At 55.4% G+C, this 20,168-nt stretch overlaps 1 protein-coding gene across 2 annotated transcripts in view; it reads left to right on the top strand.

Annotated features, from left to right (window-relative positions):
- Nucleotides 1-5,247: 5,247 nt before the first annotated feature.
- Nucleotides 5,248-20,168, top strand: part of CPT1B (carnitine palmitoyltransferase 1B) — a 34,526-nt gene continuing 19,605 nt past the window's right edge. Inside the window, exons 1-12 of one of the 2 annotated variants that reach the window (XM_060246060.1) lie at nucleotides 5,248-5,430; nucleotides 7,503-7,642; nucleotides 10,049-10,220; nucleotides 11,942-12,043; nucleotides 13,805-13,942; nucleotides 14,288-14,365; nucleotides 14,482-14,589; nucleotides 14,831-14,915; nucleotides 16,987-17,182; nucleotides 17,337-17,522; nucleotides 19,179-19,284; nucleotides 19,438-19,554. In XM_060246060.1, coding sequence (XP_060102043.1) covers nucleotides 5,290-5,430; nucleotides 7,503-7,642; nucleotides 10,049-10,220; nucleotides 11,942-12,043; nucleotides 13,805-13,942; nucleotides 14,288-14,365; nucleotides 14,482-14,589; nucleotides 14,831-14,915; nucleotides 16,987-17,182; nucleotides 17,337-17,522; nucleotides 19,179-19,284; nucleotides 19,438-19,554 — 1,569 coding nt within the window. In that variant the 5' untranslated portion in view covers nucleotides 5,248-5,289. The remainder of the gene's footprint in view (nucleotides 5,431-7,502; nucleotides 7,643-10,048; nucleotides 10,221-11,941; nucleotides 12,044-13,804; nucleotides 13,943-14,287; nucleotides 14,366-14,481; nucleotides 14,590-14,830; nucleotides 14,916-16,986; nucleotides 17,183-17,336; nucleotides 17,523-19,178; nucleotides 19,285-19,437; nucleotides 19,555-20,168) is intronic. The other variant, XM_060246059.1, reaches the window with a different exon arrangement.

Below are 20,168 nucleotides of genomic sequence, written 5' to 3' on the forward strand. Positions count from 1 at the left end.
GGGGTCTAGCTGGCCCCCTTTGGCTACAGGCATTCTGCCTTCAGGAGGCCTGGAAGTACGGTGAGGGAAATAGGTCTGCCTGTTGAATTCCTGCCTGCCGTGCAGCTGTGCCTTGGGCTAAGGACAGCAGCTTTCAGTTGCAGGAGACGTTCAATGGAAGGTTCCATGGCAGTTGGGGGCCCAGAAGCGAAAGGGCCTTGCAAGGTGTCAGGCCCCAGGTGAGGCTGGGCATGGAGGGAGCCGCAAAGGCAGGGGTCTTCCTTCCTGACAGCAGAGGCAGTCCCTAGGGAGGGGTGCTGGCTCCCACCCTGCCCCCCTGGCTGGCTGGCTGGCTCTGTGTTGCCTGCTGGCTTCTGGCTTCAGGCTGCCAGCTTCCCCACCCCCCACCGGCCAAGGTTGCCCTCTTTTTCCCTGGCAGAGCTTCTGTGCTCAGGGCAGCCACATGACAGGCAGAAATTCTGCTGAGAGAGCTCTTCTCAGCTTGCAGGTGCAAAGAGAGGGAGAGCTTTGACTTCTTCCTGGGAGGGGAGGAGGCTGCCCTTCAGTGCCTTCTGTGGCTGGAGGCCTCCTGGCTGGCCTGGCTGAAATATCACCCATCCGCACAGTTCCGCCTCCTTCCTTGAAACAACAAACGGATCGTGTCAGGAAACAGAGCACACAAGCGACCACATAGGGTGGAATCCCAGGTGCCTTCTAAGTCTGCTTGTCTCCTAGCCCCAGTCTGGAACCCAGGCTATAAGGAGGGAGCAGGGATCAAAAGGGGGGGCACTTAGAGCTCTGGGGGCATCAGCATTCTCACCCCCCCCCCTTCAAGGCACCTATTCTTGTGTCTAAGGGCTGTCATCTAGAGGGTGGGGTGGAATTGTTTTCTGTGGCCCCAGAAGTTAGGACCAGAACCAATGGGTTGAAATTAAATCAAAAGAGTTTCCAGCTCAACATTAGGAAGAATTTCCTGACCGTTCCCCAGTGGAACAGGCTTCCTCCTCAGGAGGTGGTGGGCTCTCCTTCCTTGGAGGTTTTTCAACAGAGGCTAGATGGCCACATGACAGCAATGAGGATCCTGTGAATTTAGGGGGAGGGGTTTGTGAGTTTAGAGCGGTTCCTCAGTGGAACAGGCTTCCTCCTGGGGAGGTGGTGGGCTCTCCTTCCTTGGAGGTTTTTCAACTGAGGCTAGATGGACATCTGACAGCAATGGAGATCCTGTGAATTTAGGGGGAGGGGTTTGTGAGTTTAGAGGGGTTCCTCAGTGGAACAGGCTTCCTCCTAGGGAGGTGGTGGGCTCTCCTTCCTTGGAGGTTTTTCAACAGAGGCTAGATGGCCACATGACAGCAATGGAGATCCTGTGAATTTAGGGGGAGGGGTTTGTGAGTTTAGAGCGGTTCCTCAGTGGAGGGTGATTAACATGTGGAATTCCAAAGGGTGATTAACATGTGGAATTCACTGCCATAGGAGGTGGTGGCGGCCACAAGTATAGCCACCTTCAAGAAGGGTTTAGATAAAAATATGGAGCACAGGTCTATCAGTGGCTATTAGCCACAGTGTATGTGTCTATATAAAATTTTTTGCCACTGTGTGACACAGAGTGTTGGACTTGATGGGCCGTTGGCCTGATCCAACATGGCCTCTCTTATGCTCTTATGTTCTTATGAACAGGCTTCCTCCAGGGGAGGTGGTGGGCTCTCCTTCCTTGGAGGTTTTTCAACTGAAGCTAGATGGCCACCTGACAGCAATGAAGATCCTGTGAATTTAGGGGGAGGGCTTTGTGAGTTTAGAGCGGTTCCTCAGTGGAACAGGCTTCCTCCTGGGGAGGTGGTGGGCTCTCCTTCCTTGGAGGTTTTTCAACTGAGGCTAGATGGACATCTGACAGCAATGAAGATCCTGTGAATTTAGGGGGAGGGCTTTGTGAGTTTAGAGCGGTTCCTCAGTGGAACAGGCTTCCTCCTGGGGAGGTGGTGGGCTCTCCTTCCTTGGAGGTTTTTCAACAGAGGCTAGATGGCCATCTGACAGCAATGAGGATCCTGTGAATTGAGGGGGAGGGGTTTGTGTGTTTAAAGGGGCTCCTCAGTGGAACAGGCTTCCTCCTTGGGAGGGGGTGGGCTCGCCTTCATTGGAGGTTTTTCAACAGAGGCTAGATGGCCACATGACAGCAATGAGGCTCCTGTGAATTTAGGGGGAGGGGTTTGTGAGTTTAGAGGGGTTCCTCAGTGGAACAGGCTTCCTTGGGAAGTGGTGGGCTCTCCTTCCTTGGAGGTTTTCCTACAGAGGCTAGATGGCCATCTGACAGCAATGAAGATCCTGTGAATTCAGGGGGAGGTGTTTGTGAGTTTCCTGCATTGTGCAGGGGGTTGGACTAGATGACCCTGAAGGTCCCTTTCAACTCTATGATTCTATGGATCCCCTTCCACCTGTGGGATTCTGTGGAAATTGGCCAGAACATTTGGCCATCTTCTGGGCATGGAGCAGGGATCAGTAGGTGTGTGTATGGGGAGGGATTTGTGAGTTTCCTGCATTGTGCAGGGGGGTGGACTAGATGACCCCTGAGGTGCCTTCCAACTCTAGGATTCTATGATTCTCTTTGTTCCCTTTTCCAGCATCCAAGTGAAACCGGAGTGGGGGGTGTGCCTCTGATGATGTCAGATCTGACCTGCAAAAGCTTCAGCTGGAACCAGTTTGGCCAGTAAGGTATGAGGGGCTCTCCCAGTGGGCAGATGGGCACAGATGCCAAGCGGTGATTCCAAAAGTTGGGTGTGGGGAGGGGGGGACTAATGCAGCTGCTTCATACCCTGCCTGTTTCCCTAAGGGCGGCCCAGAGAGACTCACGTGGTTCTTTCTGAGAGCCAGCATAATGTGGTGGTTAAGAGCAGCGAACTCTGATCTGAAGAGCTGGGTTTGATTCCCCTCTCCTCCTCCTCCCCAGGAAGCCCTCTGGGTGACCTTGGGCCAATCCCAGTTTTCTCAGAGTTCTCTCAGCCCCACCTGCCTCACAGGGTGTCTGTTGTGGGGAGGGGAAGGGAAAGGAGACTGGAAGCCGCCATGAGAGTCTGAGTGAAGGGTGGGGCAGAAATCCAATCTCCTCTTCTCTATTTTATCCTCACAACAACCTTGTGAGGTACGTTGGCTGAGAACAGGAATCTGGAGTCTACCATTAGCACCAAATTGTTTTAATATGTTTTAATGGTTTATACTGTTTAAGGTTTTAACTAGTTAATGCTCAATATTTGTAAATGTTTTTATTGTTGTAAGCCGCCCTGAGCCTGCTTCGGTGGGGAGGGCGGGAGAGAAATCCAGTAAAATAAATAAATAAATAACATGTGTCTGGCCCTGGTTTCTACTGTGGAGGGGGGAATTGAACCCGGGTCCTAGACCAACTGCACTGTCTGTTAGAGACTTTGCTCCCTGGGCGTCTCTTGGGCCATCACTGGCCCTGCAGTGCTGTCTCCCTCAAGGGCTTGGCTTGCTAGTCTGCACCAAGGGAGGGAAGAAGAAGATGATGATGATGATATTGGATTTATATTTTATTTATTTATTTATTTTATTTACTTTGGATTTATATGCCACCCACTCTGCTAGTGGACTCTGAGAATCTCAGTTTCAGAGCGGTTTACAATCTCCTTTACCTTCCCCACCCCACCCCGCACACCCACACACACAACAGACACCCTGTGAGGTAGGTGGGGCTGAGAGGGCTCTCCCAGAAGCTGCCCTTTCGAGGACAGAGTGTCAGAGCGGCCTACAATCTCCTTTCCCTTCCAGCCCACAACAGTCACCCTGTGAGGTGGGTGGGGCTGAGAGGGCTCTCCCAGAAGCTGCCCTTTCAAGGACAGAGTGTCGGAGCGGCCTACAATCTCCTTTCCCTTCCTCGCCCACAACAGACACCCTGTGAGGTGGGTGGGGCTGAGAGGGCTCTCCCAGAAGCTGCCCTTTCAAGGACAGAGTGTCAGAGCGGCCTACAATCTCCTTTCCCTTCCAGCCCACAACAGTCACCCTGTGAGGTGGGTGGGGCTGAGAGGGCTCTCCCAGAAGCTGCCCTTTCAAGGACAGAGTGTCAGAGCGGCCTACAATCTCCTTTCCCTTCCTCCTCCACAACAGACACCCTGTGATGTGGGTGGGGCTGAGAGGGCTCTCCCAGAAGCTGCCCTTTCAAGGACAGAGTGTCAGAGCAGCCTACAATCTCCTTTCCCTTTCTCCTCCACAACAGACACCCTGTGAGGTGGGTGGGGCTGAGAGAAATCTCCCAGAAGCTGCCCTTTCAAGGACAGAGTGTCAGAGCGGCCTACAATCTCCTTTCCCTTCCTCCTCACAACAGACACCCTGTGAGGTGGGTGGGGCTGAGAGAGCTCTCACAGCAGCTGCCCTTTCAAGGACAGAGTCTCACAGTGGCCTACAATCGCCTTTCCCTTCCTCCCCCACAACAGAAACCCTGTGATGTGGGTGGGGCAGAGAGAGCTCTGACAGAAACTGCCCTTTCACGGACAACCTCTGTGAGAGCTATGGCTAACCCAATGCCATTTCAGCAGGTGCAAGTGGAGGAGTGGGGAATCAAAACCGGTTCTCCCAGATAAAAGTCCACGCACTTAACCACTACACCAAACTGGCTCTCAGAAGACACCCTGTGAGGTAGATGGGGCTGAGAGAGCTTTTTGCAGCAGCTGCCCTTTCAAGGACAACCTCTGCCAGAGCTCTGGCTGACTCAAGGCCATTCCAGCAGCTCCAAGTGGAGGAGTGGGGAATCAAACCCGGTTCTCCCAGATAAGAGAGCTCTGGCTGACCCAAGCCCATTCCAGCAGCTGCAAGTGGAGGAGGGGGAATCAAACCCGGTTCTCCCAGATAAGAGAGCCATGGCTGACCCAAAGCCATTCCAGTAGCTGCAAGTGGAGGAGTGGGGAATGAAACCCGGTTCTCCCAGATAAGAGAGCTCTGGCTGACCCAAGGCCATTCCAGCAGCTGCAAGTGGAGTGGGGAATCAAACCTGGTCTCCCAGATAAGAGTCCACCCACTTCACCACTACACCAAACTGGCTCTCTCTGGCTGCTGGTGCTGGGGGGCTGACCTCAGAATCTTGGGGAGCCTAACTGGAGACCCAGCCCCTTCCAGCGGTGTGCCTCCCTAGCGCAAGCTCTGGCTGCCTTACATGCGTGGGGCTGGTGGGGATGCCTTGGAGGGTGGTCTGGGCCGAGGGGGCAGGATCGGGGCTGAGGGTGGCCCCCGTGGGTTCCCAGACCCCTTGTGCTGAGGGCGGCTCCCCACGCAGCTCCCTGCCTGATTCCAGAGAGTCGCAGACGCTCCAAGATGGCGGAAGCCCACCAGGCTGTGGCCTTCCAGTTCACGGTCACCCCCGAGGGGGTGGATTTCCAGCTGAGCCGCGAGGCCCTTAAGCAGATCTACCTTTCTGGCCTCTCCTCCTGGAAGAAACGCTTCATCCGTCTCAAGGTCAGGAGCCCCATGTGTGGGACGGGGGTGGGGCCCTGCTGGACAGGAGGGTCTAATGGGCAGGCCAAGGGGGGTGGAGGCTCCCTATGGGGTGGCCTGAAGGGAGGGGCCCTTTCCTAAGATTTGAGCCCCGTTCTTGGGGACGCCAACCCAGACGTCACCACCTGTGTGGAGATCTGCCTGCAGCCTGGCTGAGACAGCTATAGGGTGGGCCTAACCCTAACCCTCTCACCTGTCCCCACTGAAGGAGACCCTTGCCTATTCTAAATAGGGAGAAATGGAAAGTTCTGCATTTAGGTAGGAAAAATCCAATGCATGGTTATAGGATGGAGGAGACTTGTCTTAGCAGTAGTCTGTGCGAAAAGGATCTCGGGGGTCTTAGTGGATCATATGCTGGACATGAGTCAACAGTGTGATGCAGTGATGGGAGGGACGATGGCTCAGTGGTAGAGCATCTGCTTGGGAAGCAGAAGGTCCCAGGTTCAATCCCGGCATCTCCAAAAAAGGGTCCAGGCAAATAGGTGTGAAAAAACCTCAGCTTGAGACCCTGGAGAGCCGCTGCCAGTCTGAGAAGACAATATTGACTTTGATGGACCAAGGGTCTGATTCAGTATAAGGCAGCTTCATATGTTCATATGTTCAGTGGCTAAAAAGGCAAATGCAATTTTGGGCTGTATAAACAGAAGTCAAGTGTCCAGATCATGGGATGTGATGGTATCGCTTTACTCTGCTCTGGTCAGACCTCATCTGGAGTATTGTGTTCAGTTTTGGACACCACATTTTAAGAAGGATATAGACAAGCTGGAACGGGTGAAGATGGTGAGGGGTCTGGAGACCAAGTCCTTTGAGGAAAGATTGAAGGAGCTGGGGATGTTTAGCCTGGAGAAGAGGTGGCTGAGAGGTGATAGGATCACCATCTTCAAGTCCTTGAAGGGCTGTCATATAGAGGATGGTGTGGAATTGTTTTCTGTGGCCCCGGAAGGTAGGACCCGAACCAATGGGATGAAATTAAATCCAAAGAGTTTCCAGCTCAACATTAGGAAGAACTTCCTGACAGTTAGAACGGTTCCTCAGTGGAACAGGCTTCATCCTAGGGAGGTGGTGGGCTCTCCTTCCTTGGAGGTTTTTCAACAGAGGCTAGATGGCCATCTAACAGCAAAGAAGATCCTGTGAATTTAGGGGGAGGTGTTTGTGAGTTTAGAGCGGTTCCTCAGTGGAACAGGCTTCCTCCTTGGGAGGTGGTGGCCTCTCCTTCCTTGGAAGTTTTTCAACAGAGGCTAGATGGCCATCTGACAGCAATGGAGATCCTGTGAATTTAGGGGGAGGTGTTTGTGAGTTTAGAGCGGTTCCTCAGTGGAACAGGCTTCCTCCTTGGGAGGTGGTGGGCTCTCCTTCCTTGGAAGTTTTTCAACAGAGGCTAGATGGCCATCTGACAGCAATGGAGATCCTGTGAATTTAGGGGGAGGGGTATGTGAGTTTAGAGCGGTTCCTCAGTGAAACAGGCTTCCTCCTGGGGAGGTGGTGGGCTCTCCTTCCTTGGAGGTTTTTCAACAGAGGCTAGATGGCCATCTGACAGCAATGAAGATCCTGTGAATTTAGGGGGAGGGGTTTGTGAGTTTAGAGCAGTTCCTCAGCGGAACAGGCTTCCTCGGGAGGTGGTGGGCTCTCCTTCCTTGGAGGTTTTTCAACAGAGGCTAGATGGCCATCTGACAGCAATGAAGATCCTGTGAATTTAGGGGGAGGGGTTTGTGAGTTTCCTGTGTTGTGCAGGGGGTTGGGCTAGATGACCCTAGAGGGCCCTTCCAACTCTATGATTCTCCTGTCCCTTTGCAGGTTGGAGGAAAAGAAAGGCGGGGAGGGGAGGGGCAGGCAGGAGAGGCCCCTAGGAGGGGCTGGGTGAAGGGGGAGGAGAGGCCCCAGTGGGGAGGGGAGGGGAGGCAGGTTGGAGATGCTCAAGATCTGCAGCTGTGAAAAGCCCAGATCCCACAGCCACTGCCGAGCCCCACTTCTACGTGTCCCAGACCTCCGCACCCACTGTGCCTGGCTCCCCCTGACACATCTGCTTTCCACAGAACAGCATCTTGACGGGGGTGTATCCTGGAACCCCTTCCGGCTGGTTGGCAGTTGTCGTAGCAACGATGGGCTCCATGTACTTCCGGGTGGATGTGTCCAGAGGGCTGATCGCCTGCATCCGAGACCACCTGCCCGAGGGGTGAGTGCCCACCTCTGCCACCGCACCCGTCTTCTCCGTCCTTGGCACATACAGCGGGAGATGGCTGTCGTTTCTAGGGGCAGATAAGTGGGCCTCAAATGCCAGAAGAAGCCCAGAAATAGAGCCCTGCTGGATCAGACCAAAGGCTCTTCAAGTCCAGCATCTGGGTCTTAAAGTGCCCCCCCCCCCAGCTGCCTGTAAGAAGCCCCCCCAGCAGAAGGACTGCCACAGCATCCTTCTCCCACCACCTATGCTCCCCAGGAACGGATACATGTAGGCAGGGGTGGGATTCTAGCAGGAGCTCCTTTTCCTATTAGGCCACACCCCCCCGATGTAGCCAATCCCCCAAGAGCTTACAGGGCTTTTTTGTAAGCTCTTGGGGGATTAGCTACATCAGGGGTGTGTGGCCTAATATGCAAAGGAGCTCCTGCTAGAATCCAACCCCTGCATAGAGACATTCTGCCTCTGACCAGTAGCCATGGGTAGCTCTGTGTCTTCTTCAGGAGTTTGGCCACTCCCCTTATGAGGGACCTCTGGGCTTCCTTCCGTTGGCCACGGGACGGAGGGGGCGCTCACGGAGGATTCAGCTCCTCTCAGAATGGCTGGCCTGCCTGGTCTCTGTGAGGCTTCAGGTCTCAGCCAAACCCACAAATTCCCCTTCCCCTTCTCTGCAAACTTTTCAAAATTAGCAGTTGCTCGATACAATAAAAAGATGTGCATAAGGAGAAGGGCCAGGCTTGATTCAGGCATAAGGAGGCGCTGAGGAATCCGTAGACTCCTCCTGGCTCGCTTTCCAGTATCAGATCTTCCGTCTCCTTGCAAGGAGCACAGCCCAGCAACACGGATCTGTAACTGGTTGAAGGATCGCACCCAAAGAGTGCTTGTGAATGGTTCCTCATCCTCTTGGAGAGGAGTGATAGGTGGAGTGCCTCAAGGATCTGTCCTGGGACCTGTTTGGTTCAACATCTTTATCAATGATTTGGATGAAGGAATAGAGGGAACGCTTATTAAATTTGCAGGTGATACTAAATTGGGAGGGGTTGCAAGCACAGAAGACAGAAACAGGATCCAGGATCCAGGATGACCTTGAGAGGCTGGAAAACTGGGCTAAAATCAATAAAATGAATTTCAACAGGGATAAATGGAAAGTTCTGCACTTAGGTAGGAAAAATCCAATGCATGGTTATAGGATGGGGGAGACTCGTCTTAGCAGTAGTATGTGGGAAAAGGATCTCGGGGTCTTAGTGGATCATACGCTGAACGTGAGTCAACAGTGTGATGCGGTGGCTAAAAAGGCAAATGCAATTTTGGGCTGTATCAACAGAAGTCTAGTGTCCAGATCACGTGATGTGATGGTATCGCTTTACTCTGCTCTGGTAAGACTTCACCTGGAGTATTGTGTTCAGTTTTGGGCACCACATTTTGAGAAGGATCTAGACAAGCTGGAACAGGTCCAGAGGAGGGCGACAAAGATGGTGAGGGGTCTGGAGACCAAGTCCTATGAGGAAAGGTTGAAGGAGCTGGGGATGTTTAGCCTGGAGAAGAGGCGGCTGAGAGGTGATAGGATCACCATCTTCAAGTACTTGAAGGGCTGTCATATAGACGATGGTGTGGAATTGTTTTCTGTAGCCCTGGAAAGTAGGTCCAGAACCAATGGGTTGAAATTAAATCCAAACAGTTTCCGGCTCAACATTAGGAAGAACTTCCTGACCGTTAGAGCGATTCCTCAGTGGAACAGGCTTCCTCCTGGGGAGGTGGTGGGCTCTTCTTCCTTGGAAGTTTTTCAACAGAGGCTAGATGGCCATCTGACACCAATGAAGATCCTGTGAATGTAGGGGGAGGTATTTGTGAGTTTCCTGCATTGTGCTGGGCTAGATGACCCTTGAGGTCCCTTCCAACTCTATGATTCAATGATTTTTGGTTCATTTGGGCTCTAAGTACATATATTACTGGACATCCTTGCCTCCCTTTTGCTTGGACTCTCAAATACAGACACCCCCAAAGTCAGATCTATTCATTTCCCAGCTTCAAAACCGTCTTCCAACAGTGATGAGCCGTCCCCCTGTGTAAGGCTAATTGTTGGCTAATTATCTTCAAGCATGATACAAAGTTAACTATACTCAAATATCTCCTTAAAATATATGTAAGAGCTGTGCTAGTCCATTCTTGCAAAAAAGCTTGATGTGGGTCAGTGGCCACATGGCACTGCCCCTCCCCCCCCGTGCCCTTGTGCCAGCCCTGCCCGCCAGGGCGTCCCTGCCTCTTGCCCACCTGTCATCAGGTTTGCCCCGCCTCCATGGCTCAGGAAGGGCTGGGCTTGGGAGCCATTTCACACCCGCCCCAGAGGAGATGTGGGGGGCCACCCTGGGCCCAGCCTCCCCAGCGCCTTCTGGTCTCTCGCTGCAGCTCCTACCTGGGCCTTCGCACCCGCACCCTCCTGAGCACCGTCCTGTTCTCCACGGGCGTCTGGGCCTCGGGAGTGCTGCTCTGCCGGCAGAGCCTCAAGCTGCTGCTCTCCTACCACGGCTGGATGTTTGAGCCTCACGGCCGGGTCAGCCGCACCACCAAGATCTGGACGGTGAGTGAGGAGTGGCCGGGGGGGCAGAAGAGGGCCGTGGGGCTGGCCGGGGCAGGGGGCTGCCGAAGCGGATCTCGTTCTCCGCGAGGGCCAAGGCAGACTGGGTTGCCAGGGCCCTGCGGCCAGTTCGGTTCTCAGACATGTGGGGCTCGTCTGGACTGGGACCCTGGCCCACAGGAAGAGGCGGCTCAAGCCTTCCTCTGCACTCCTCTCCTGGCTTGACTTGGTCCTGGGGGAGGGTTGCCACCCTCCAGGTGGGGCCTAAAGATTCCCTGGGATTGCAGCTGATCTCCAGGGAATAAAGATCCCCAGGGGGAAAATGGCTCCTTTGGAGTGACCTTGGGTCAGTCAAAAGTTCTTGCAGAGCTGTTCCTCCCAAGAGCAGTTTCTGCCAGAGCTCTCTCAGCCCTACCTGCCTCACAGGGAGGGGAAGGGAAAGTAGCTTGTAAGCTGCTCTGAGACTCCTTGGGTAGTGAAAGGTGAGGTATAAATCCAATCATCTCCTCTTCTCCTCCTCTTCCTCCTTCCTCTTCTCCTCCTCTTCCTCTTCTCCTCCTCCTTCCTCCTCCTCCTTCCTCCTCTTCTTCCTTCCTCTTCTCCTCCTCTTCCTCTTCTCCTCCTCCTTCCTCCTCCTCTTCTCCTCCTTCCTCCTCCTCCTTCCTCCTCTTCTTCCTTCCTCTTCTCCTCCTCTTCCTCTTCTCCTCCTCCTTCCTCTTCTCCTTCTCTTCTCCTCCTACTTCCTTCTCCTCCTCCTTCTTCCACCTCCTCCTCCTTCATACTCCTCCTCTTCTTCTTCTCCTCTTCCTCTTCTCCTTCTTCCTCCTCCCTCCTCTTTTCCTCCTCCTTCATACTCCTCCTCTTCTTCTTCTCCTCTTCCTCCTTCCTCTTCTCCTTCTTCCTCCTCCCTCCTCTTCTTCTTTTCCTCTTCTTCCTTCCTCTTCTCCTCCTCTTCTTCTTCTTCTCCTCTTTCTCCTTCCTCTTCTCCTCCTCCTCCTTCCTCCTCCTCCCTCCTCTTCTTCTCCTCCTTTTCCTTCCTTCTCCTCCTCTTCTTCTCCACTTCTTCCTTCCTCTTCTCCTCCTCTTTCTCTTCTTCTCCTCCTCCTCCTCCTTCTTCCAGCTCCTCCTCCTCCTGGCATTTCCCAACCCAATGCTGGCAGTCAAATCCTGGGGGTGGGGAATCTTCCGTGCCACCCATCAGAACACGAGGGGGCCCCAAAGGGCCGCCTCCTCCCCCTCCGAGGGCCCTTTCTGGCCACCCAACTCACTGGGGGTGCGTGGGGGGGGGAGGCACCTACAATTGCCCACCTCACAGCCCATATTGGAACTCCGGGGGAGGGGAGGCCCTCAGCTCCTGCATTAGGGGGGCCTGTCAGGGGAGCAGCCTGGGAGAAGGGCTCTGCTCAGCAGACAAAGGCCCCTAGTCCAGTCTCCGGCAGCAGCCTCTCCAGCTGAAAGTGCTGGGCAGGAGGGCAGGGGGAAGGCCTGGAGAGAGGGCTGCTGCCAGCTGCAGTAGACAAGGCCATCCTTGGTGGACCCAGGGAGTCGGACTCAGTATAATCCAGCATCAGATGCATGTATATGTACATAGCTGGTCTTTGCAGGACCTCTGTCTGCCCGCGCTGGAGGCAGCAACAGCCCCTGGAGAGATTAGTTGAGCCCCTCCCCAAATCCCCCAGCTGTCTCTTAACGTCTGCCTCCCCCCCCCCCCCGTTCCCGTGCAGGCCATGGTGAGATTGCTGTCCAGTCGCAAGCCCATGCTGTATAGCCTCCAGACGTCGCTGCCCAAGCTGCCCTTGCCCAAGGTGGAGGAGACCATAAAGAGGGTAAGCAACAGAGGGCTGCCGGCAGGGCCGTCTTGGGTGGGGCCCACAGCAGCATATTTTTTGTTTGGGGTGGGGTGGGGCTAGGAGGCCAGCTGGTTTGGCCCTAAACACTTTCTCTGCTTCTCAAGTAAAGCAACCTGTGCCTATCTGAAGCCCCTGCAGTAGTAATGCTGCGCTTGTTCAGAGCTGCAGCAAGCAAAGGGGGCAGGTTGGCGGAGGGGCCATGCAGTGCAGGGGCCATACAGACAGGGGGGGGGGCTGAATAGTCTGGAGAGGAGGCGGCTGAGAGGTGACAGGATCACCATCTTCAAGTCCTTGAAGGGCCGTCATCCAGAGGATGGGGTGGAATTGTTTTCTGTGGCCCCGGAAGGTTGGACCAGAACCAATGCGTTGGAATTAAATCAAAAGAGTTTCCGGCTCAACATGAGGAAAAAATTCCTGACCGTTAGAGCGGTTCCTCAGTGGAACAGGCTTCCTCCTTGGGAGGTGGTGGGCTCTCCTTCCTTGGAGGTTTTTCAATAGAGGCTGGATGGCCATCTGACAGCAATGAGGATCCTGTGAATTTAGGGGGAGGGGTTTTGTGAGTTTAGAGCGGTTCCTCAGTGGAACAGGCTTCCTTGGGAGGTGGTGGGCTCTCCTTCCTCGGAAGTTTTTCAACAGAGGCTAGATGGCCACCTGACAGCAATGAGGATCCTGTGAGTTGAGGGTGAGAGGTTTGTGGGTTTCCTGCATTGTGCAGGGGTTGACTGGATGACCCTGGAGGTGCCTTCCAACTCTAGGGTTCTATGAATAGAGCAGACTGCCCCCCAGGCCTCCCTGTAGCTACGGGCCTGACTGCTGGGCACTCTGCTTCTGGGTGAGTGGTGCAGGAGCTGGGAAGCAACACTGGCACTGTGGCTGTCCCTCCGGTCTGGAGCACACAGATGCTCTCCCTGCCCCTGCCCAGCCATAGAACTCTTCCTCAGCAAAGTCTTTCTGAGATTCTGTTTGGGCCATGCCCACCTTGCCAGTCTCAGGCACAACAGGGAGTAGAACCCAAAAGGGGGGAAGACAAGAACAGAGTCACAGGGCAGGGATCTGCCTTCCAGAAAATGGGCAGCTGCTTTTCTGGGTGCTCCCTCACTCTGAGACCAGCAGTCCGGTGGAGACGTAGCAGGGCCGGTTGGGCCCCCTCCTGAGCTCCCACTACACCAGGCGGGACCCCTGCAAGAGCTGATCTGGGGTCCGGTTGCTGGGATCCAGCCGTCCTCCAGGTCTCTGAGAGCAGAAAACGGTGAGCGTCCTTGATGCAAAATATAGCAACGCTCAATAGCGGAGGTAAGGAATAAATGACCCAACCGTTAGCAAACTCAACGTGCCTGAAGTCTTGAAAAGAGTGACAAAAAAGATTATAAAAGGTAATTATGCAATTACAGGAACATGTACCTATCGAATAAGACATGAACACTCGCACCAGAGAGAGAAACACCAAACCCTCAAGGAGCACACGCCCTTTTCCCAGTTGTCCGTGGCTGTTCAGGTGCCGTCCTCCCGCTTGTTAGGAAGGGAGCCACAAGCTGGTGCTGTTCTTCTGCGTGGGCCTTGTATTCTGGTGCAGCGGGGGTCTTCCTAGAGCAGGGGTGGCCAACGGTAGCTCTCCAGATGTTTTTTTCGCCTACAACTCCCACCAGCCCCAGCCAGCAGGGCCATGCAGAAGGCTCATGGCTCCAAGGTGTGACTCTGTCCGCCCCACCCCGGCCACTGGCTTCCCTCTCTCTGCAGTACCTGGAATCCGTCCACCACCTGATGGATCCTGAGAGGTATGAGCAGATGGAGGCGTTGGCCAGGCAGTTCCAAAAGAAGATGGCTCCTCGGCTCCAGAAGTACCTGACCCTCAAGTCCTGGTGGACCACCAACTACGTGAGTCCCTCCTCAACCCAGCCTGCTCTGCCCCTCCTCCCTGCCGTGGTGTCCGGTCCTGGCCCCCTCCCCTCCCTCTCCCTCCTGCAGACCTCTCAGCCGCTGGGCGGCCCAGACGCCAGTCCCAGGCCTCTCTGAACTCTCTCAGCTCCACCTGCCTCCCGAGGTGCCTGCTGCAGGGAGAGGGAGGGAAGGCAACCGTCAGCCACTTTGGGACCTCTTGGGGTAGAGAACAGCAGGGTGTAGAGCCCAGATCTCCTTCTTGGTCCTGTTCCTTCCCCTTCCACCTGGCGGCCTGCTTTGTCTCCCTGCCCCCCCCTGAGAGAGCCCGTGCTCCCTCCACAGGTGAGCGACTGGTGGGAGGAATACGTCTACCTGCGGGGAAGAGACCCCATCATGGTGAACAGCAACTACTACATCATGGTGAGTGAGGTGTCTCCGCCAGGCACTTCCCGCCCCCACCCCACCCCGTGGCCAGCCGTGGGGCTCAGTGGGGCAGCTGAGAACTCTCTCGGTGACCCTTCCGTCTCTCTGCACAGGACTTCCTTTACGCACAACCCACTCGGCGCCAAGCTGCCCGGGCAGGCAACGCAGTGCACGCGATGCTGTTATACCGACACAAGCTGGACCGCGAGGAGTTAAAGCCTGTGAGTGGGGGCGCAAGGGGAGGCCCAGACCTGCTGGGGGCTCCTTTGGCAGGCAACTGGAGGCTGCCGGGGCACCCAGGCCGAGCATCCAAGGGGGTGCCATCGACAGTGAGAAAGAAGGAGCTATCGGGGGTCCCTGGTTATGGTCCCCTACCCCCCCAGGGCTTCCTTCCTGGGTGGCTTGGGAAGGGAGAGGCGGGCCTCATGAACAGCCGTCCCCACCCACCCCCTTTGCCCCCAGGTGATGATACAAGGGGTGGTGCCCATGTGCTCCTTCCAGATGGAGAGGATCTTCAACACCACGCGCATTCCTGGCAAAGAGACAGGTGGGTGGCAGAAGGAGGCAGCCTGTGTATGCGTGGGGGGTGGACAGGTCCCCAACCCACTCCCATTTCTGCATAGCACTTGTGAACCTCAGATCTACTGACTCAGACCCCCCCTTATGAACCTATGAAGCTGCCTTGTACTGAATCTGACCCCCCCGGGTCCATCAAAGTCAGTCTTGTCTACTTAGACTGGCAGCGGCTCTTTCTCCAGGGTCTCCAGCTGAGGTTTTTTGCGCCTCTTTGCCTGGACCCTTTTGAGTTGGAGATGCTGGGGATTGAACCTGGGACCTTCTGCTTCCCAAGTAGGGGCTTTACCACTGAGCCACACAGCCCTTTCCCATGAAGCTGCCTTGTACTGAATCAGACCCCCCTGGGTCCATCCAAGTCAGTCTTGTCTACTTAGACTGGCAGCGGCTCTTTCTCCAGGTCTCAAGCTGAGGTTTTTCACGCCTACTTGCCTGGACCCTTTTGAGTTGGAGATGCCAGGGATTGAACCTGGGACCTTCTGCTTACCAAGCAGATGCTCTACCACTGAGCCACCATCCCTCCCCATATAAAGAGGTTGCATATAAAGCTTCCTTATACTGCATCAGACCCCCCTGGGTCCATCCAAGTCAGTCTTGTCTACTCAGACTGGCAGCGGCTCTCCAGGGTCTCCAGCTGAGGTTTTTCACGCCTCTTTGCCTGGACCCTTTTGAGTTGGAGATGCTTTGCCTGGACCCTTTTGAGTTGGAGACGCCAGGGATTGAACCTGGGACCTTCTGCTTACCAAGCAGATGCTCTACCACTGAGCCACCATCCCTCCCCATATAAAGAGGTTGCATATAAAGCTTCCTTATACTGCATCAGACCCCCCTGGGTCCATCCAAGTCAGTCTTGTCTACTCAGACTGGCAGCGGCTCTCCAGGGTCTCCAGCTGAGGTTTTTCACGCCTCTTTGCCTGGACCCTTTTGGTTTGGAGATGCCGGGGATAGAACCTGGGACCTTCTGCTTACTAAGCAGGTGCTCTACCACTGAGCCACTGTCCCTCCCCAATATATATGAGCATATGAAGCTGCCATGTAGTGAATCAGACCCCCCCCCCCAGGTCCATCCAAGTCAGTCTTGTCTACTCAGACTGGCAGCAGCTCTCCAGGTCTCCAGCTGAGGTTTTTCACACCTCTTTGCCTGGACCTTTTTGAGTTGGAGATGCTGGGGATAGAACCTGGGACCTTCTGCTTCCCAAGCAGGTTCTCTACCACTGAGCCACCATCCCTCCCCATATAAAGAGGTTGCATATAAAGCTTCCTTATACTGAATCTGACCCCCCTGGGTCCATCCAAGTCAGTCTTGTCTACTCAGACTGGCAGCAGCTCTCCAGGGTCTCAGGCTGAGGTTTTTCACGCCTACTTGCCTGGACCCTTTTGAGTTGGAGATGCCAGGGATGGAACCTGGGACCTTCTGCTTACCAAGCAGGTGCTCTACCACTGAGCCACTGTCCCTCCCCAACATATATGAACATCTGAAACTGCCTTCTACTGAATCAGACCCCCCTGGGTCCATCAAAGTCTGTCTTGTCTCTTCAGCCTGGCAGTGGCTCTCCAGGGTCTCAAGCTGAGGTTTTTCATGCTTATTTGCCTGGACCCTTTTGAGTTGGAGATGCCGGGGATGGAACCTGGGACCTTCTGCTTATGAAGCGGTTGCTCTACCACTGAGTCACCGTCCCTCAGTGGAGACGGATGACTCAGGAGGATGGTGGAAGACAGCAGGGCCTGGCGTGACTTGCCCCAGGGGGTCGCAAAGAGTCGGACTCGACTGTGCGACTGAACAACAACAACAACCACTTTCTCTCCCCCTCCCCCCCCAGCAATGAAGAAAAGATCCTCCGGGCCAGCAAGCAGGGCTGTGCTTTCACCTTGACCCCCTCCCCTCCCGAGGTCTGAGTTCAGGACCCAGCAGCCTTTGCATAAGGGCAGTTCTGAAGAGGAGAAGCCCCCCCCTTTAGCTTTATGCCGCCCCCCCCAGGGGTCCTGCTGTTGGAGCTGCTTTGTTGACGGTAAGGGGGCTTCTGCTCTCCTCTCCCTCCCTGCAGATTCTCTCCTGCACCTGTCGGACAGCAAGCACCTGGCCGTCTACCACACGGGCCGCTTCTACAAGGTGTGGCTGTACCACGCGGGGAAGCTGCTGAGCCCCCGCGACCTGGAAATGCAGTTCCAGCGCATCCTGGAGGACCCTTCGAGGCCTCAGCCTGGCGAGGAGAGGCTGGCGGCCCTCACGGCTGGGGACAGGTAGCCCAGGCCGGGGATTCGGGGCTGGCAAATGTCTCTCTGGCCTTGGAGGAAGGCCTCCTTTCCCCAGGAGGTCTTGGGAGGGGGGCTGGGGGGTGGGAGAGGCCTGCTTGGGCAGCCCAGACACCAAGTCTCTTGTGGGACTGCCATCCAGGCTTCCGTGGGCAGAAGTGCGAGCCAGGTACTTCAGCCAAGGGAAGAACCGGGCGGCCCTGGACTGCATCGACCGAGCGGCCTTCTTCTTGACCTTGGATGAAGACACGTGTGGCTACAACCCACAGAATGAGGACAGCCTGGACGAGTTTGCCAAGAGTCTCCTCCATGGGCAGTGCTATGACAGGTGAGGCTGGGGTGGCCATAAGAACAGAAGAGAAGCCATGTTGGATCAGGCCAATGGCCCATCCTGTCCAACCCTCTGTGTCACACAGTGGCCAAAAAACCCAGGTGCCATCAGGAGGTCCACCAGTGGGGCCAGGACACCAGAAGCCCTCCCACTGTTGCCCCCCCCAAGCACCCAGAATACAGAGCATCACTGCCCCAGACAGAAGAACATAAGAGAAGCCATGTTGGATCAGGCCAGTGGCCCTTCCAGTCCAACACTCTGTGTCACATAAGAACAGAAGAGAAGCCCTGTTGGATCAGGCCAGTGGCCCATCCAGTCCGTGTCACATAAGAACATAAGAGAAGCCCTGTTGGATCAGGCCAGTGGCCCTTCCAGTCCAACACTCTGTGTCACATAAGAACAGAAGAGAAGCCATGATGGATCAGGCCAATGGCCCATTCAGTCCAACACTCTGTGTCACATAAGAACATAAGAGAAGCCATGTTGGATCAGGCCAATGGCCCATCCAGTCCAACACACTGTATCACATAAGAACGGAAGAGAAGCCCTGTTGGATCAGGTCAATGGCCAATCCAGTCCAACACTCTGTGTCACATAAGAACTGAAGAGAAGCCCTGTTGGATCAGGCCAATGGCCCATCCAGTCCAACACTCTGTATCGCATAAGAACTGAAGAGAAGCCATGTTGGACCAGGCCAATGGCCCATCCAGTCCAACACTCTGTATCACATAAGAACTGAAGAGAAGCCATGTTGGACCAGGCCAATGGCCCATCCAGTCCAACACTCTGTGTCGCACAAGGGCCAAAAAACCCAGGGGGCATCAGGAGGCCCACCAGTGGGGCTAGGACACAAGAAGCCCTCCCACTGTGCCCCCCAAGCACCAAGAAGACAGAGCATCACTGCCCCAGACAGAGGGTTCCATCAACCTCTATGCGGTGTCTGGAGACCTGCTGCTGGTACCGCTGCTCTCCAGGCAACAGAGAAAATGGCTGCTTTGGAAAGGGGGTTCTCTGGCACTGGCGTCCCTCCAGTCCCCCCGTCAGCTGCAAGGTGGGTGGGGTTGGGGGAGAGGACCCTGCTCTTCTGTGGGGCCTGAAGAGGGAATGATTGCAAGCAGGGTCCTCCTGAGCTATAGGGCTGCCAACTGGGAAATTCCTGGAGGTTCCAGAGCAGAACTAGGAAGGGCAGGGCTTGTTGAAGGAGAAGAACCTCAGTGGGGTCTGAGGCCATAGACGCCATCCTTTAACGTAGCCATTTTCTCCAGGGGGGGGAGGCTGGGGGGTGGCGCTTACCCAGCAGGAGTTCGGAGTGGACACTGAAGATCTTATCCGCTACGCAGAGCAAAAGAACCTCACTTCAGTGGCAGCTGCCCCCCACCCTTGCCCAATGGGTCTGAATCCCCTTTCTTCTTCTTTGCATTTGGGCTTCCTCTGTAGACATGGCTCCGCCTCCCACTGCAGCCATTTCGTGCTTGGTTCCGCCTCAGGTGGCGGCCATTTTTTCTCACGCCCACCACACTGTGTCAGAATCCCCAAGGTGCCCAAAGGCTTAAAAAGGTCAGGACACCTGCGCTGGTCGGCGGTCTGACGCTCTCGGTCTCCTTGGCCCAGTTGGGTCTGTCCCTTCTGACTGCTCTGGTGTCCTCTTGGCAGGTGGTTCGATAAATCCTTCACACTGGTGGTGTACCGCAACGGCAAGCTGGGTGCCAACGCCGAGCACTCGTGGGGCGACGCCCCCATCATGGGGCACCTCTGGGAGGTGAGAAACGGCCGGCCGACGGCACTGCCTGTGACTTGAGGTGTCTGGCTTTGGCCACGGGGGCAGGTCAAAGGACGCTTGGCCATCCACCCCCTGGGGATACGAAACTCTGCCCCTGTCTTCTCACTCCTCCTCCTCTTCCTCCCCTCCCAGTTCATGCTGGCCACAGATGCGTTCCAGCTGGGCTACGGCAACAGTGGGCACTGCCACGGGGTGCCCAACACAGCGTTGCCTCCACCTCAGCGCTTGCAGTGGGACATTTCTGCGGAGGTAGATCTTGCTTCTATGCTTGCAAAGTATCTTAGTGCTGGGAGAGAGGGGCTGGGCTTTCATACATCCAAAGGCCTGGGGTCTGAAAGGGGGGGCATTGAGGTTACCTTTGGGTTCCTTGCCCACTGGTCCCAGGAGAACTGTGTCCGCACTGTGTTTCTTGAGAGACAATTCGATTTAGTGGTGAAGTGTGCAGACTCTTATCTGGGAGAACTGGGTTTGATTCCCTCCTCCGCCACTTGCACCTGCTGGAATGGCCTTGGGTCAGCCATAACTCTCTTATCTGGGAGAACCGGGTTTGATTCCCCCTCTTCCACTTGCAGCTGCTGGAATGGCCTTGGGTCAGCCAGAGGTCTCTTATCTGGGAGAACCGGGTTTGATTCCCCCCTCCTCCACTTGCACCTGCTGGGATGGCCTTGGATCAGCCAGAGCTCTCTTATCTGGGAGAACCGGGTTTGATTCCCCACTCCTCCACTTGCACCTGCTGGAATGGCCTTGGGTCAGCCAGAGCTCTCGCAGAGCTGTCCTTGAAAGGGCAGTTGCTGTCAGAGCTCTCTCAGCCCCACCCACCTCACAGGGTGTCTGTTGTGGGGGAAGGAGATAAAGGAGATTGT

The sequence above is a fragment of the Heteronotia binoei genome, chromosome 8, assembly GCF_032191835.1.
Source record: "Heteronotia binoei isolate CCM8104 ecotype False Entrance Well chromosome 8, APGP_CSIRO_Hbin_v1, whole genome shotgun sequence".
Taxonomy (NCBI): Eukaryota; Metazoa; Chordata; class Lepidosauria; order Squamata; family Gekkonidae; genus Heteronotia; species Heteronotia binoei.